Source organism: Pseudophryne corroboree, chromosome 5 (genome assembly GCF_028390025.1).
Source record: "Pseudophryne corroboree isolate aPseCor3 chromosome 5, aPseCor3.hap2, whole genome shotgun sequence".
In the NCBI taxonomy this organism is placed as follows: Eukaryota; Metazoa; Chordata; class Amphibia; order Anura; family Myobatrachidae; genus Pseudophryne; species Pseudophryne corroboree.
The window spans coordinates 388,260,655-388,275,499 of record NC_086448.1 but is presented as its reverse complement, the minus strand read 5'-3'; the positions used below and the strand labels follow the sequence as shown (position 1 = coordinate 388,275,499).

At 49.5% G+C, this 14,845-nt stretch overlaps 1 protein-coding gene across 1 annotated transcript in view; it reads right to left on the bottom strand.

Moving 5' to 3' along the window:
• PDIA4 (protein disulfide isomerase family A member 4) overlaps positions 1 to 14,845 on the bottom strand; it is a 339,636-nt gene that overhangs the window by 208,888 nt on the left and 115,903 nt on the right. The window contains exon 8 of the mRNA XM_063925192.1: positions 2,578 to 2,698. Coding sequence (XP_063781262.1) covers positions 2,578 to 2,698 — 121 coding nt within the window. The remainder of the gene's footprint in view (positions 1 to 2,577; positions 2,699 to 14,845) is intronic.

Genomic DNA, 14,845 nt, shown 5'->3' with positions numbered 1-14,845 from the left:
ATGGCCTCCAGAAGAATGGTCTTGTCCGCCAGCAGCGCTGGCAAGCCTGACCTGAAGAAATGGTGAGGCGGGGGCCTTGAAACTCCAGTCTGAACCCTCTGGACACTATATCCAGAACCCAGGGGTCCAGACCCTACGACACCCAGACATGGCTGAACTGCCAGAGTCTCGCCCCCACCTGACCTTCCTCCAGGCCTAGCTGTCCACTGTCATGCGGAGGACTTGGGGGTATCAGAAGCGGGCTTCTGGGTCTGGGAACCTGCGGGAGTGGGTTTCTATCCTTTGGCACGACCACCTCTGAAGAAGGTGTTCGAAGGCTTGTTCTTTCTAGGACTCACGGCCCGAAAGGACTGACGCGTTAGATGAAAAGGGCTTCTTCGTAGCCGGTGCAGTTGAGGGGAGAAAAGGAGACTTACCCGCGGTAGCCGTGGCAATCCACGCATCCAGCACCTCCCCAAATAGGGCCTGACCTTTGTATGGAAGGCCTTCCACACACTTCCTGGATTCCGCGTCCGCAGACCAGTTGCGCAGCCAGAGACCTCTGCGAGCCGAGACTGACATGGAGGAGATCCCCGCAGCCATGGAACCCAGGTCCTTCATGGAATCCACCAGGAACCATGCAGAATCCTGAATATTACGTAAAAATAAATCAACGTCACCTTTGTCCAGCATAGACTATTCCTCCTGCAGAGTGATCGACCACCTGGCAATAGCTTTAGCAATCCGAGCACAGGCTACAATAGGCCGCAATATAGCCCCTGAAGCCGTGTAAATGGATTTCAGCATAGCATCCACCTTGCGATCTGCTGGGTCCTTTAATGCAGTAGAACCCGGGACCGGTAATACCACCTGCTTGGACACAAAGGCGTTGACTATCGGCGGGGACTCCCATCTCTTCCTATCTTCCTCTGAGAAGGGAAAAGCAACCAAGACTCTCTTGGGAATCTGGAATTTCTTTTCCGGAGTCTCCCATGTCTTAATAGGCAACACTGCCTTTAAGCAGCCTCCCTCCCTTCCACAGCCCCCTGGTACCTTACAGACTCCGCACCCTTCAATGGCGCAGTCTTCCCGCTCACAAGATTATACTGGCCGGAGGAATATGCTGACCTGGGTCCGCAGACTCCGACACGCTGAAGAAAACCAGTGCAGGGTCTGGAGCTGGCTCAGGGCGTTCTCTCCTAAGCAGCCGCACCAAGGTACCGCTGAGCTTTCCAGGAGCGCGGGCACAACCGCACTCCTGACCCGTAGCCGCACTCTTCACACTGTCCCCCCGCTTGCAAGTGGGGACAGTGCCTGATTCGCCACACTTCAGCTTCTGAGGGGGTGGCGGCCTGCTGCCGGGTCGAGCGTTCCCCTGCGGCGGGGCGCGATCAGACCCCTATGGAGCCACCATCCAGTCAGCGGCACAGCAAGACCCGGTGGGGCGGACACTGCCGCCCTCCCCACTCAGTCCCACGCTGCAGGGAGGCTGTCGCCAACAGAGGGAGGAGCCAGCCCACACTATTAAACTCTTAAAGTGCAAATGGCTCCTGGTGGACCCATCTATACCTCATGGTACTAATATGGACCCAAGCATCCTCTAGGACGTAAGAGAAATTAATGTGTGTTCTCCTTGCCAGACTGTGTGCTTCCTTATTACCCCATTCACATACATGTCCCATCAATGCTCCCACTGCTGTTGTTTCTTCCTGTTCCTCCACATCAGCCATCACACATTACCCCCTTCCGATTGGTTGCACTTACAACCACTTCTTCGCATAGAGTCCTGCTCGCTTGCAGCTGGCTCCTCTGAGCTTGGCCACGGACCACTGCTGGTGCTGGCTGCTAGTTTGTCAGCTTCTGCTGGGTGGGACAGAAGAGGCTGAGCAATGGGGCAGGAGTGGGGCTGTCTGAGGACTCCTCAGATCTCTCAGAAGGTGATCCCAGGATTCTGCAGTAATGGGCAATTCAACTTACTTCAGGCTCCTCGGATCACTGGCTAAGAGATTCCAGGGGTATTATCAGCCTGATCCCATGCAACCCTAAGCTGGAATGACAGTGACCCAATCTGTGGTCATGACATATTTTGAAAAACACTGCTGTACGACATCTAATTCAGATGAGGACGGAGTTGCTATCACTGTGGATTCCTGGAATGCCGCCATATCGTAATGCAGCAGGAGGCGCCTATTACAAGTAGAATCCTCCTGTCCCGTAAGTGATCCGAGCTACAACCTAGAACACAGCATTGGATCACTGCAACACCATTGGGCAGCTTACGGCACCCATGGTGCCATGCAAGCCACCCGTCGCAGAGGCCAGCAAATCTCCGTCCTACAATGGAGATACCAGACCTCTTCCCACCCTCTAAATGGCACGACACCTCCGTTTGCCATTGCTGCCCCCTCCCCAATCATCCAGACGGCAGCAGACTGTCAATCACTGACAGCCCCCCCCCCATGTGAAGGTCATGAATGAACAACAGCAATTTACTTGTGTTGTGCTAGACAGTAAAAGTAAAAAAGGTTCAACTGGGTGATGTAGTATAGGAAAGAATGTAAACACAAAAACATCAAAATCAAAAAGAGGTTCACTTACCAAGGAGCATAAAATTCCAGAAGCACAGTATCTTTATCTGCAACAAAACTATCGAAGTTTGCATCAGTTAGCACCAACACTCCATTTTCTTCCTTAACATCCTGATCATCAAGAACGGTTTCTAAGAAAACAGATGCATACAATTCATTATCAATTACCGTTAATTATTGTTGGAGAACAAAGAATATAGTCAAGTCTTGAAGGTTATAGCACAGGGGTATACTCAATAGATGTCAGATCCTTTCCGATGGAAAGGATCCGACACCTCAGTATAAAATGAACGGATTTGGCTGTTCACGACAATGCCAATCCGACGGATTTGGCCGCGGAATTGCCGACTTGTTGGGGAAAAAAAGGAGCCCCATTGAATAGGTCGGAGCCCATTCCAACCTAAAATAGTCGGAAACTGCCGTCTTTCCGGCAATAGGTCGGAGCCCATTCCAAACTAAAATAGTCGGAAACTGCCGGCAAGACGGCAGTTTCCGACAAGCATTGAATAACCAGTAGGAGAAGTTGGTAATTTATAACTCCATAATAAGCTGCCTTTCGGGATCTCCCCCACCCTTATTTACCATTGCTGTGTACTATGGGCCTAATACAGACCTGATCGCAGCTGCAACATTTTTATCTAATGGGCAAAACCATGTGCACTGCAGGGGGGGCAGGTATAACATGAGAAAAAGTTAGATTTGGGTGGGATGTGTTCAAACTGAAATCTAAACTGCAGTGTAAAAATAAAGCAGCCAGTATTTACCCTGCACAGAAAAAACTCCACCCTAATCTAACTCTGCACGTTCTGCCCCACCTGAAGTGCAAATAGTTTTGCCCATTAGAGAAAGATTTTGCTTCTGCAATCAGGTCTGAATTAGGCCCTTTATACGTTTATTTTTCATTCCTATTTTTTTTATTGCTTTTAAATTACACACTATCATACATACACACACATTACCAACAATATAGCGCTCTCTTTGCCATCTTTGATTTTAAACTACTGAGCTGCTGAACACAACCGCTGATCATATTCTATACATCTCAAGAGTTCTACACACACTATTCATATGAAAGCTCTCATGGATATTAATCATGCAAACAGAGATAAGAGGCCTATTCACATTGAGGGGAGAGCTTGAGATAAGCCCAGTGCCACCATCAGGGCCGCGCCTCCCCCATCCTCGGCTGGTCACACCCCCTTTTCGGGAGCAAGGAAGCCCTCCCCACATCAGCGCCCTGCCCCCATTCTGCCGAGAACACTATGAAGAATCATTCACGTATACGCACATTTTCAGACATAGGGGAAAATCAAGTAGCTGTGGGAATTACCGTAGGGCTTTAGCCTTTCTGTGTTAAGTGGCCAGAGCTACTGAATTGTAATACCCTGCAGTTGTGTGGTATTACTTAACCTTTGTCCCAATGCAGCTGCCACTATTGAGGGCATGCAACCAGCTGCTGTCTAAAACTGTGCACCCCAGAATGCTCTGGGTCATTGCAGAGAGGTGGGCACATGTGTAGAGTATACAAAGAGACAGAAGAAGGATCACAAAAGAAAGATGAGTCATGAAATGTGAGCCAATAGTGGGTCACATGACATCTAACCAGCAGAATGCAGCAGAGGTGTGACAGTCAGGAAAGTTATAGGCCCTACACACTCGGCGATGTGCCGCCGAGCTGCCCGACTTGCAGGCAAATATGGACGATCTTGTCCATATTGGCCTGCATGCACAGCTGACACATGGCCCCAGCGATGAACGAGCGCGGGGCCGCGCACCGTTCATCGCTGGAGCCTCCACACTGCACGATATGAACGTTACCTCGTTCATTAATGAACGAGATCGTTCATATCGTGCAGTGATATCGGCATGTGTGTAGGGCCCATTAGAGTGTCTGAGGTTACCCACAGGAGAGTTGAAATGTTCTGGAGTGGCAGTGACGTAAATGCCAGAGAGACCCAGTTAGATAGAAGGAAGGCTACTGAAAAATCCAAAAAGAGTCAAGCCGCATTCAGGAGAGCCTGGGCCTAGTAGTGCCACTGCCAGGTGCAGTGTTTTAGTGTATGCCATACCTACCTTTCAGAGGGGAAGCTGTTGGTGTGATAGACATCACCAATATTAATAATATTAACAGCACTGCAACTAGGGAAGCAAAAAATAAGAATTTACTCACCGGTAATTCTATTTCTCGTAGTCCGTAGTGGATGCTGGGAACTCCGTAAGGACCATGGGGAATAGACGGGCTCCGCAGGAGACTGGGCACTCTAAAAGAAAGATTAGGTACTATCTGGTGTGCACTGGCTCCTCCCTCTATGCCCCTCCAAACCTCAGTTAAGGAAACTGTGCCCGGAATAGCTGACATTACAAGGAAAGGATCTGGAATCCAGGGTAAGACTCATACCAGCCACACCAATCACACCGTACAACTCGTGATAACTATACCCAGTTAACAGTATGAACAAAAAACTGAGCCTCATTCAAAAGATGGCTCATAACAATAACCCTTTAGTTTAGCAATAACTATATACATGTATTGCAGAGAGTCTGCACTTTGGACGGGCGCCCAGCATCCACTACGGACTACGAGAAATAGAATTACCGGTGAGTAAATTCTTATTTTCTCTGACGTCCTAGTGGATGCTGGGAACTCCGTAAGGACCATGGGGATTATACCAAAGCTCCCAAAGGGGCGGGAGAGTGCGGATGACTCTGCAGCACCGAATGAGCAAACTCGAGGTCCTCCTCAGCCAGGGTATCAAACTTGTAGAATTTTGCAAATGTGTTTGAACCCGACCAAGTAGCACCTCGGCAAAGCTGTAATGCCGAGACCCCTCGGGCAGCCGCCCAAGAAGAGCCCCCCTTCCTTGTGGAATGGGCTTTTACTGATTTAGGATGCGGCAGTCCAGCTGAATCGTGCTACAGATCCAGCGAGCAATAGTCTGCTTTGAAGCAGGAGCACCCAGCTTGTTGGGTGCATGCAGAATAAATAGCGGTCAGTTTTTCTGACTCTAGCCGTCCTGGAAACATAAATTTTCAGGGCCCGGACTACGTCCAGCAACTTGGAGTCCTCCAAGTCCCTAGTAGCCGCAGGCACCACAATAGGTTGGTTCAAATGAAACGATGATACCACCTTAGGAAGAAATTGGGGACGAGTCCTCAATTCTGCCCTTTCCATATGGAAGATCAGATAGGGGCTTTTACACGACAAAGCAGCCAATTCTGACACACGCCTAGCCCAAGCTAAGGCCAAAAGCATGACCACTTTCCACGTGAGATATTTTAGCTCCACGGCCTTAAGTGGCTCAAACCAGTGGGATTTTAAAAATCTACACCACGTTAAAGGTCCCAAGGTGCCACTGGTGGCACAAAAGGAGGCTGAATATGCAGCAGCCCTGTAACAACGTCTGAACTTCAGGCAGTGAAGCCAGTTCTTTTTGAGAGAAAAAGGATAGGGACGAAATCTTGACCTTTATGGATCCTAATTTTAGGCCCATAGTCACTCCTGACTGTAGGAAGTGCAGGAATCGACCCCGCTGGAATTCCTCTGTAGGGCCTTCCCGGCCACACACCAAGCAACCCATTTTCGCCATATACAGTGAAAAAGTCTTGCTGTCACGTCTTTCCTAGCCTTTATCAGCGTAGGAATAACTGCATCCAGAATGCCCTTTTCTGCTAGGATCCGGCGTTCAACCGCCATGCCGCCAAACACAGCAAGTCTTGGAACAGAGAGGGCCCCTGTTGCAACATGTCCTGTCTGAGAGGCAGAGGCCATGGGTCCTCCGAGAGCATTTCTTGCAGTTCCGGGTACAGAGTCCTTCTTGGCCAATTCGGAGCAAAGAATATTGTTCACACTCCTCCTTTTATTACAATTCTCAGCCCTTGGGTCTGAGAGGAAGAGGAGGGAATACATAGACCCACTGTGTTACTAGTGCGACCACAGCTATCGCCTGAGGGTCCCTTGACCCGGCGTAAAACCTTTTTTATCTTTTTATTGAGGTGGGACGCCATCTAGTCCACCTGAGGCAGTTCCCATCAATTTGCAAAACTGCGTGAAGACTTCCTGATGAAGTCACCACTTTCCCGGGTGGAGGTCGTGCCTGCTGAGGAAGTCTGCTTCCCAGTTGTCCACTCCCGGAATGAACACTGCTGACAGTGCGCATACTTGATTTTCCGCCTTCCGCTTCTACCCTCGCCACCCTGCTCCTTGTGCCGCCTTGGCGGTTTACATGAGCTCCTGCGGTCTGACTGGATCAGAATCGGTTGGTCGCGAAGCAGGAACTCCGCTTGACTTAGGGCGTTGTACATGGCCCTTAGTTCCAGGATATTGATGTGAAGGCAAGTCTGTTGACTTGACCACAAACCTTGGAAATTTCTTCCCTGTGTAACTGCCCCCCACCCTCGGAGGCTTGCTTCCGTGGTCACCAGGACCCAGTCCTGAATACCGAATCTGCGGCCCTCGAGAAGGTGAGCACTCTGCAGCCACCATAGGAGAGACACCCTGGCCCTGGGGGATAGGGTGATTAACCGATGCATCTGAAGATGTGATCCGGACCACTTGTCCAGTAAGTTTTATTGTCCTTGCATGGAACCAGCCGAAGGGGATGGCCTCCTATGATGCCACCATCCTTCCCAGGACTCGAGTGCAGTGATGCACTGACACCTGTTTTGGTTTTCAATAGATTCCTGACCAGTGTCATGAGCTCCTGAGCTCTCTCTATCGGGGGATAAACCCTTTTCTGGTCTGTGTCTAGGATCATGCCTAGGCGAGGCAGATGAGCTGTAGGAACCAACTGCGACTTCGGAATATATAGAATCCAGTCGTGTTGCCGTTACACTTCCAGAGAAAGTGATACGCTGTCCAGCAACTGCTCTCTTGATCTCGCTTTTATGAGGAGATCATCCAAGTACGTGATCATAGTGACACCTTGCTTCCGCAGGAGCACCATCATATTCGCCATTACCTTGGTGAATATTCTCGGGGCCGTGGAGAGACCAAACGGCAACGTCTGAAATTGGTAATGACAATCCCGTACCGCAATTCTGAGGTACGCCTGATGAGGTGGATAAATGGGGAGATGAAGGTATGCATCCCTTATGTCCCGATTCACAATAAAGTCTCCCCCTTTTCAGGCTTGCAATGACCGCTCTTAGCGATTCCATCTTGAACTTGAACCTTTTCAGGTATATGTTCAGGGATTTTAATTCAATATGGGTCTGACCGAACAGTCTGGTTTCGGGATTACAACATGGTCGAATAATAACACCCTCTTGTTGAAGGAGGGGACCCTTGACCACCACCTGTTGAAGATACAATTTGCGAATTGCAGTTAACACTGGCTCCCTCTCTTGGGGGGAAGCCTGCCGGGCCGTCGGTGAGGGGGCATCTTCTCACAGTCCAGCCTGTATCCCTGCGACACAAATTCTATTGCCCAGGGATCTAAGAGGGAGTGAACCCACTTGTGGCTGAACTTACGAAGGCGTGTCCCCACCGGGCCTAGCTCCGCCCGTGGAACCCCAGCTACATGCGGTGGATTTTTTTGTAGAGGCCAGGGAGGACTTCTGTTCCTGGGGACTAGCTGTGTTGTGCAGCTTCTTTCCTCTGCCCCTGGCTCTGACAAGAAAGGACGCACCTCAGGCTTTGTTTCTTTCTTTGAAAAGCTGCATTTAATAATGTCGTGCTTTCCTAGGCTGTGCAGGAATATAGGGCAAACTAGCAGAATTACCAGCTATAGCTGTGGAGACCAGGCTCGAGAACCCTTCTCCACACAATCCTCAGCTTTACATATGCCTCTTAAGTCGGCATCATCTGTCCAATGTATATTCTACAGGACACGTCAAGCAGAAATCGACATAGCTTTGACTCTAGGACCCAGTATACTCATGTCCCCTTGGGCATGCTTTATAATTATATATATCTATCACTTAAGACAGCATCTTAATATATTTATATGCATACTAGGGTCTCAATCTCTGCTGATAAGGTACCTGTCCACGCTGCCACAGCGCTATAAACCCATGCCGACACAATCGCCGGTCTGGGTAGTATACTAGAATGTGCACACTATCTGCAGGATCCCTGAGAATAGCTAGTACTACCGTCTGTGCAAACAGGACACCCTAGGGGAAGATTCTCAACACATCCTGGCCCTAGTGGGGAAAGGATACAGCCTGAGAATTCTCTTGTGGGAAGCTACCGTCTCTTGTCTGGAGATTCCCGCTCTTTTTCCTCATGAGAGGAGGGAAATTTACCTCAGCATTCTTCCCCTTAACATGTGTACTCTCGTGTCAGGGACAGATGAGTCATCAGTGATATGCAAATCATCTTTTATTCCAATAATCATATATTGAATACCCTTTAGCCCTCTTGGCTGTAACTTTGCATTATCGTAGTCGACGGTGGAGTTAAACTCCGTGTCGATTTATTTTGGATAGTGAGCATAGAGAGACTCTGAAGGTCTGTGACATAGGGACAGACCAGGGTATATTTCCTTTCTGTTCCCTAACCTTTTGTGCAATAATTTTACCTTAGCACTTACACATATCCAAACAGGTGTCTGTGTTGTCGACGGAGACACCCTCCCACACACATATCCGCTCTATCACCTCCTTAGAGGAGCCTTTTACCTCAGACATGTCGACACACGCGTACCGACACACCACACACACAGGGGATGCTTTATTTGAAGACCGTTCCCCCACCAGGCCCTTTGGAAAGACAGAGAGTATGCCAGCACACACCCCAGCGCTATATAACCCAGGGATTACACTACAACTCAGTGTTTACCCAGTAGCTGCTGTATATACAAATTTGCGCCTAAATTTATGTGCCCCCTCCCCCTCTCTTTTCACCCTTTGTGTACCAGGATACTGCAGGGGAGAGCCTGGGGAGGTTCCTTCCAGCTGAGCTGTGAAGAGAAAATGGTACGGGTGTGCTGAGGAAGAAGGCCCGGCCCCCCTCAGCAGCTGGCTTCTGTCCTTTTGTGTACTTAATGGCGGGGGGTTTTACACATATACAGTGCTAGACTGCATTATGTGTGTTTTTATTACCAAAAGGTAATCTAATTGCTGTCCAGGGCGCCCCCCCAGCGCCCTGCACCCACCAGTGACCGGAGTGTGTGGGGTGCTGTGGGAGCAATGGCGCACAGCTGCAGTGCTCTGCGCTACCTTAATGTAGACAGGAGTCTTCAGCCACCGTTTTCGTCGTGTCTTCTGTCTTCTGGCTCTGCAAGGGGGACGGCAGCGCGGCTCCGGGAACGGACGATCGAGGTCGGGCCCTGTGTTCGATCCCTCTGGAGCTAATGGTGTCCAGTAGCCTTAGAAGCACAAGCTAGCTGCAAGCAGGTAGGTTTGCTTCTCTCCCCTCAGTCCCTCGTAGCAGTGAGTCTGTTGCCAGCAGATCTCACTGAAAATAAAAAAACCTAACAAATACTTTTTCTAGCAAGCTCAGGAGAGCCCACTAGGTGCATCCAGCTCTGGCCGGGCACAGATTGTAACTGAGGTTTGGAGGAGGGGGGAGCCAGTGCACACCAGATAGTACCTAATCTTTCTTTTAGTGTGCCCAGTCTCCTGCGGAGCCCGTCTATTCCCCATGGTCCTTACGGAGTTCCCAGCATACACTAGGACGTCAGAGAAACACAGGATCAAGGGATTGGGGGACATTTACTAAGCAGTGATAAGAGCAGAGAAGGGAGCCAGTGGAGAAGTTGCCTCATCAACCAATCAGCAGCTCTGTACAATTTTATAATACGCAAATTATAGATGTTACTTCATTGCAGATTGGTTGCCATGGGCAACTTCTCCACTGGCTCACTTCTCCGCTCTTATCACTGCTTAGTAAATGTTTCCCTTAGACTCAAAGTCCGGGATTTTAAGGTTAGGATTGGAGGCTTTAATCCAGGGATTTCAGGATTGCTTACAGTGGGTGCAGTTTCCTCCACAGCAGCGCAGTCACTGCAGTCCTAGATAATTGTTCATGACCTATTACTAGTTAGGTGGCAGTGTGATATAGGTCACCCAGGCACTCACCGGCTCGTCAGTCCAGCCCACACAGAATGCACTGCACTCTACTGATCTATACAGACAGTCCCCATGCACTACAGACAAAGGTCACAGTAGTACAAGCAATAAAGTCTATGGTGTCTGCAGTGGGATTGGGAGAGACTGGGAGTCAGTCAGTGCATGCAGGATTCTAGGGTAGTTACTGCTTTAGGCCGAATTTGGGTACAATTCAATCCCGGGAATAGCTGGTAAGGAGATATTCAGCGAAAAGTGTTATTTATATGAATGAAATATAGAGTTACTGAATAAAGTACTAAATATTGCATTGCGGATGATCTTTGCTGCTTCTATTTAAACTGTATTATAGTTTGAATCCCAAGAAACCATTTTCAGTAGTCCTTTACGTAAAATGGCCCATTCTAACGTACCTTTAGAATCATTACTAATAAAAATATTTGTCAATGTCTTATGGTCAGCATTTGGTTGGGGATCCCTTGTAACTCTGCCAGGGCACGGTCTGAGCCTAGAGTTGCCACCTACAGAGACAGGAGGTAAATCCATCGTACACCTGTACTGCACCATCTTTATCCTCACCTCTTCAGGATATCACACAATCATGCGGCTAACGTGTAGGAACCGTACTTAAAATCTAAGCAATCTAGCCAGATTGCTTAGAAGTTAAGTATGGATCTCTCGTGTGTATGTCCCACAGCGATAGCGATGCGCGGTCACGCACATGCTCAATCTAGCAGGTCGCTCACTTCAGCACTGTGTGAAGAGAGCACCCCTCCCCTCACTCAGAACACATATGTGATAGATCGCTCAGAACACATCTCTAGGTGTGTACCCCCTATAGCTCCTGAGTTAATTGCCCCGAGCTATGCACTTTGCATACAGATTAAGACAGTCGCACACAGATAACGAGTTTTATGGTAAGAACTTACCCTAGTTAAAACTTTCTGCGAGGTACACTGGGCTCCACAAAGTCTGGACAATGGGGATGTCCTAAAGCAGTTCCTTATGGGAGGGGACGCACTGTAGCGGGCACAAGAACCCGGCGTCCAAAGGAAGCATCCTGGGAAGCGGCAGTATCTAAGGCATAGAACCTTATGAACGTGTTCCCGGAGGACCACGTAGCCGCCTTACACAACTGGTCAAGGGTCGCACCACGTTGGGCCGCCCAAGAAGGTCCAACAGAGTAGAATGGGCCGTAATGTGAACAGCTGACAGACCAGCCTTCACATAAGCATGCGCAATCACCATTCCAATACACCTGGCCAGAGTCTGCTTGTGAGCAGGCCAGCCACGTTTGTGAAATCTGAACAGCACAAAGAGAGAGAGAGAGAGAGAGAGAGAGAGAGAGAGAGAGAGAGAGAGAGAGAGAGAGAGAGAGAGAGAGAGAGAGAGAGAGAGAGAGAGAGAGAGAGAGAGAGAGAGAGAGAGAATCAGACTTTCGAATAGAAGCAGTTCTCTTCACATAGATACGGAGAGCCCGAACCACATCCAAAGACTGCTCTTTGGGAGAACAAATCAGGAGAAACAAAAGCTGGAACCACAATCTCCTGATTAAGGTGGAACAAAAAAACCACCTTAGGTAAATATCCGGTACGAGTCCTAAGAACCGCCCGGTCACGGTGAAAAATCAGACATGGGGAACTACAAGACAAGGCACCCAAATCAGACACTCTTCTAGCAGAGGCAATAGCCAGCAGAAACACCACCTTAAGGGAAAGCCACTTAAGGTCAGCTTGAACCAAGAGGTTCAAATGGAGGCTCCTGCAATGCCTCCAAAACCACCGACAAGTCCCAAGGAGCAACAGGCAGGACATAGGGAGGTTGGAAATGCAACACACCATGAGTGAAAGTATGATCATCAGGTAAAGTAGCAATTTTTCTCTGAAACCACACCGACAAGGCAGAAATAATAAGATTTTACTCACCGGTAAATCTAATTCTCGTAGTCCGTAGTGGATGCTGGGGACTCCGTAAGGACCATGGGGAATAGACGGCTCCGCAGGAGACTGGGCACATCTAAGAAAGATTTAGGACTATCTGGTGTGCACTGGCTCCTCCCCCTATGACCCTCCTCCAAGCCTCAGTTAGGAACTGTGCCCGGAAGAGCTGACACAATAAGGAAGGATATTTGAATCCCGGGTAAGACTCATACCAGCCACACCAATCACACCATATAACACGTGATAGGAACCCCGGTTAACAGTATGATAACAAATGGAGCCTCTGAAGAGATGGCTCACAACAAAACCCGATTTTTGTAACAATAACTATGTACAGGTATTGCAGACAATCCGCACTTGGGATGGGCGCCCAGCATCCACTACGGACTACGAGAAATAGATTTACCGGTGAGTAAAATCTTATTTTCTCTGACGTCCTAGTGGATGCTGGGGACTCCGTAAGGACCATGGGGATTATACCAAAGCTCCCAAACGGGCGGGAGAGTGCGGATGACTCTGCAGCACCGAATGAGAGAATTCCAGGTCCTCCTCAGCCAGGGTATCAAATTTGTAGAATTTTGCAAACGTGTTTGCCCCCGACCAAGTAGCTGCTCAGCAAAGTTGTAAAGCCGAGACCCCTCGGGCAGCCGCCCAAGATGAGCCCACCTTCCGTGTGGAATGGGCTTTTACAGATTTAGGCTGCGGTAAGCCTACCGCAGAATGCGCCAGCTGAATAGTGCTACAAATCCAGCGCGCAATAGACTGCTTAGAAGCAGGAGCACCCAGCTTGGTGGGTGCATACAGGATAAACAGCGAGTCAGTCTTTCTGACTCCAGCCGTCCTGGAAATATAAATTTTTAGGGCCCTGACTACGTCCAGCAACTTGGAATCCTCCAAGTCCCTAGTAGCCGCAGGCACCACAATAGGTTGGTTCAAGTGAAAAGCTGAGACCACCTTTGGGAGAAACTGAGGACGAGTCCTCAATTCTGCCCTATCCATATGGAAAATCAGATAAGGGCTTTTACAAGACAAAGCCGCCAATTCTGAAACCCGCCTGGCCGACGCCAAGGCCAACAGCATGACCACTTTCCACGTGAGATATTTTAAATCCACAGTCTTAAGTGGTTCGAACCAATGTGATTTCAGGAATGCCAAAGCCACATTGAGATCCCAAGGTGCCACTGGGGGCACAAAAGGAGGCTGAATATGCAGTACTCCTTTAACAAAAGTCTGAACTTCGGGCAGTGAAGCCAGTTCTTTTTGGAAGAAAATCGACAGAGCCGAAATCTGGACCTTTATGGACCCCAATTTGAGGCCCAACGTCACCCCTGCTTGCAGTAAGTGCAGGAATCGACCCAGTTGAAATTCCTCCGTCGGGGCCTTCATGGCCTCACACCAAGCAACATATTTTCGCCAAATGCGGTGATAATGTCTTGCGGTGACATCCTTCCTGGCTTTGATCAGGGTAGGGATGACTTCCTCCGGAATACCCTTTTCCTTCAGGACCCGGTGTTCAACCGCCATGCCGTCAAACGCAGCCGCGGTAAGTCTTGGAACAGACAGGGTCCCTGCTGCAGCAAGTCTTGTCTGAGCGGCAGAGGCCAAGGGTCCTCTGTAAGCATCTCTTGAAGTTCCGGGTACCAAGCTTCTTGGCCAATCCGGAACCACGAGTATGGTTTTCACTCCTCGCCTTCTTATTATTCTCAGTACCTTGGGTATGAGAGGTAGAGGAGGAAACACATAAACCGACTGGTACACCCATGGTGTCACTAGAGCGTCCACCGCTATCGCCTGAGGGTCTCTTGACCGGGCGCAATATCTTTTCAACTTCTTGTTGAGGCGGGACGCCATCATGTCTACCTGTGGTTTTTCCCACCGGTTGACCAGCATTTGGAAGACTTTTGGATGAAGCCCCCATTCTCCCGGGTGGAGGTCGTGCCTGCTGAGGAAGTCTGCTTCCAAGTTGTCCACTCCCGGAATGAACACTGCCGTCAGTGCTAACACATAATTCTCTGCCCATCTGAGAATCCTTGTGGCTTCTGCCATCGCCATCCTGCTTCTCGTGCCGCCCTGTCTGTTTACATGGGCGACCGCCGTGATGTTGTCTGACTGGATCAGTACCGGCTGGTTTTGAAGCAGGGGTCTTGCCTGGCTTAGGGCATTGTAAATGGCCCTTAGCTCCAGGATATTTATGTGAAGAGAAATCTCCTGATTTGACCACAGTCCTTGGAAATTTCTTCCCTTTGTGACTGCCCCCCAGCCCCGAAGGCTGGCATCCGTGGTCACCAGGACCCAGTCCTGTATTCCGAATCTGCGGCCCTCTAGTAG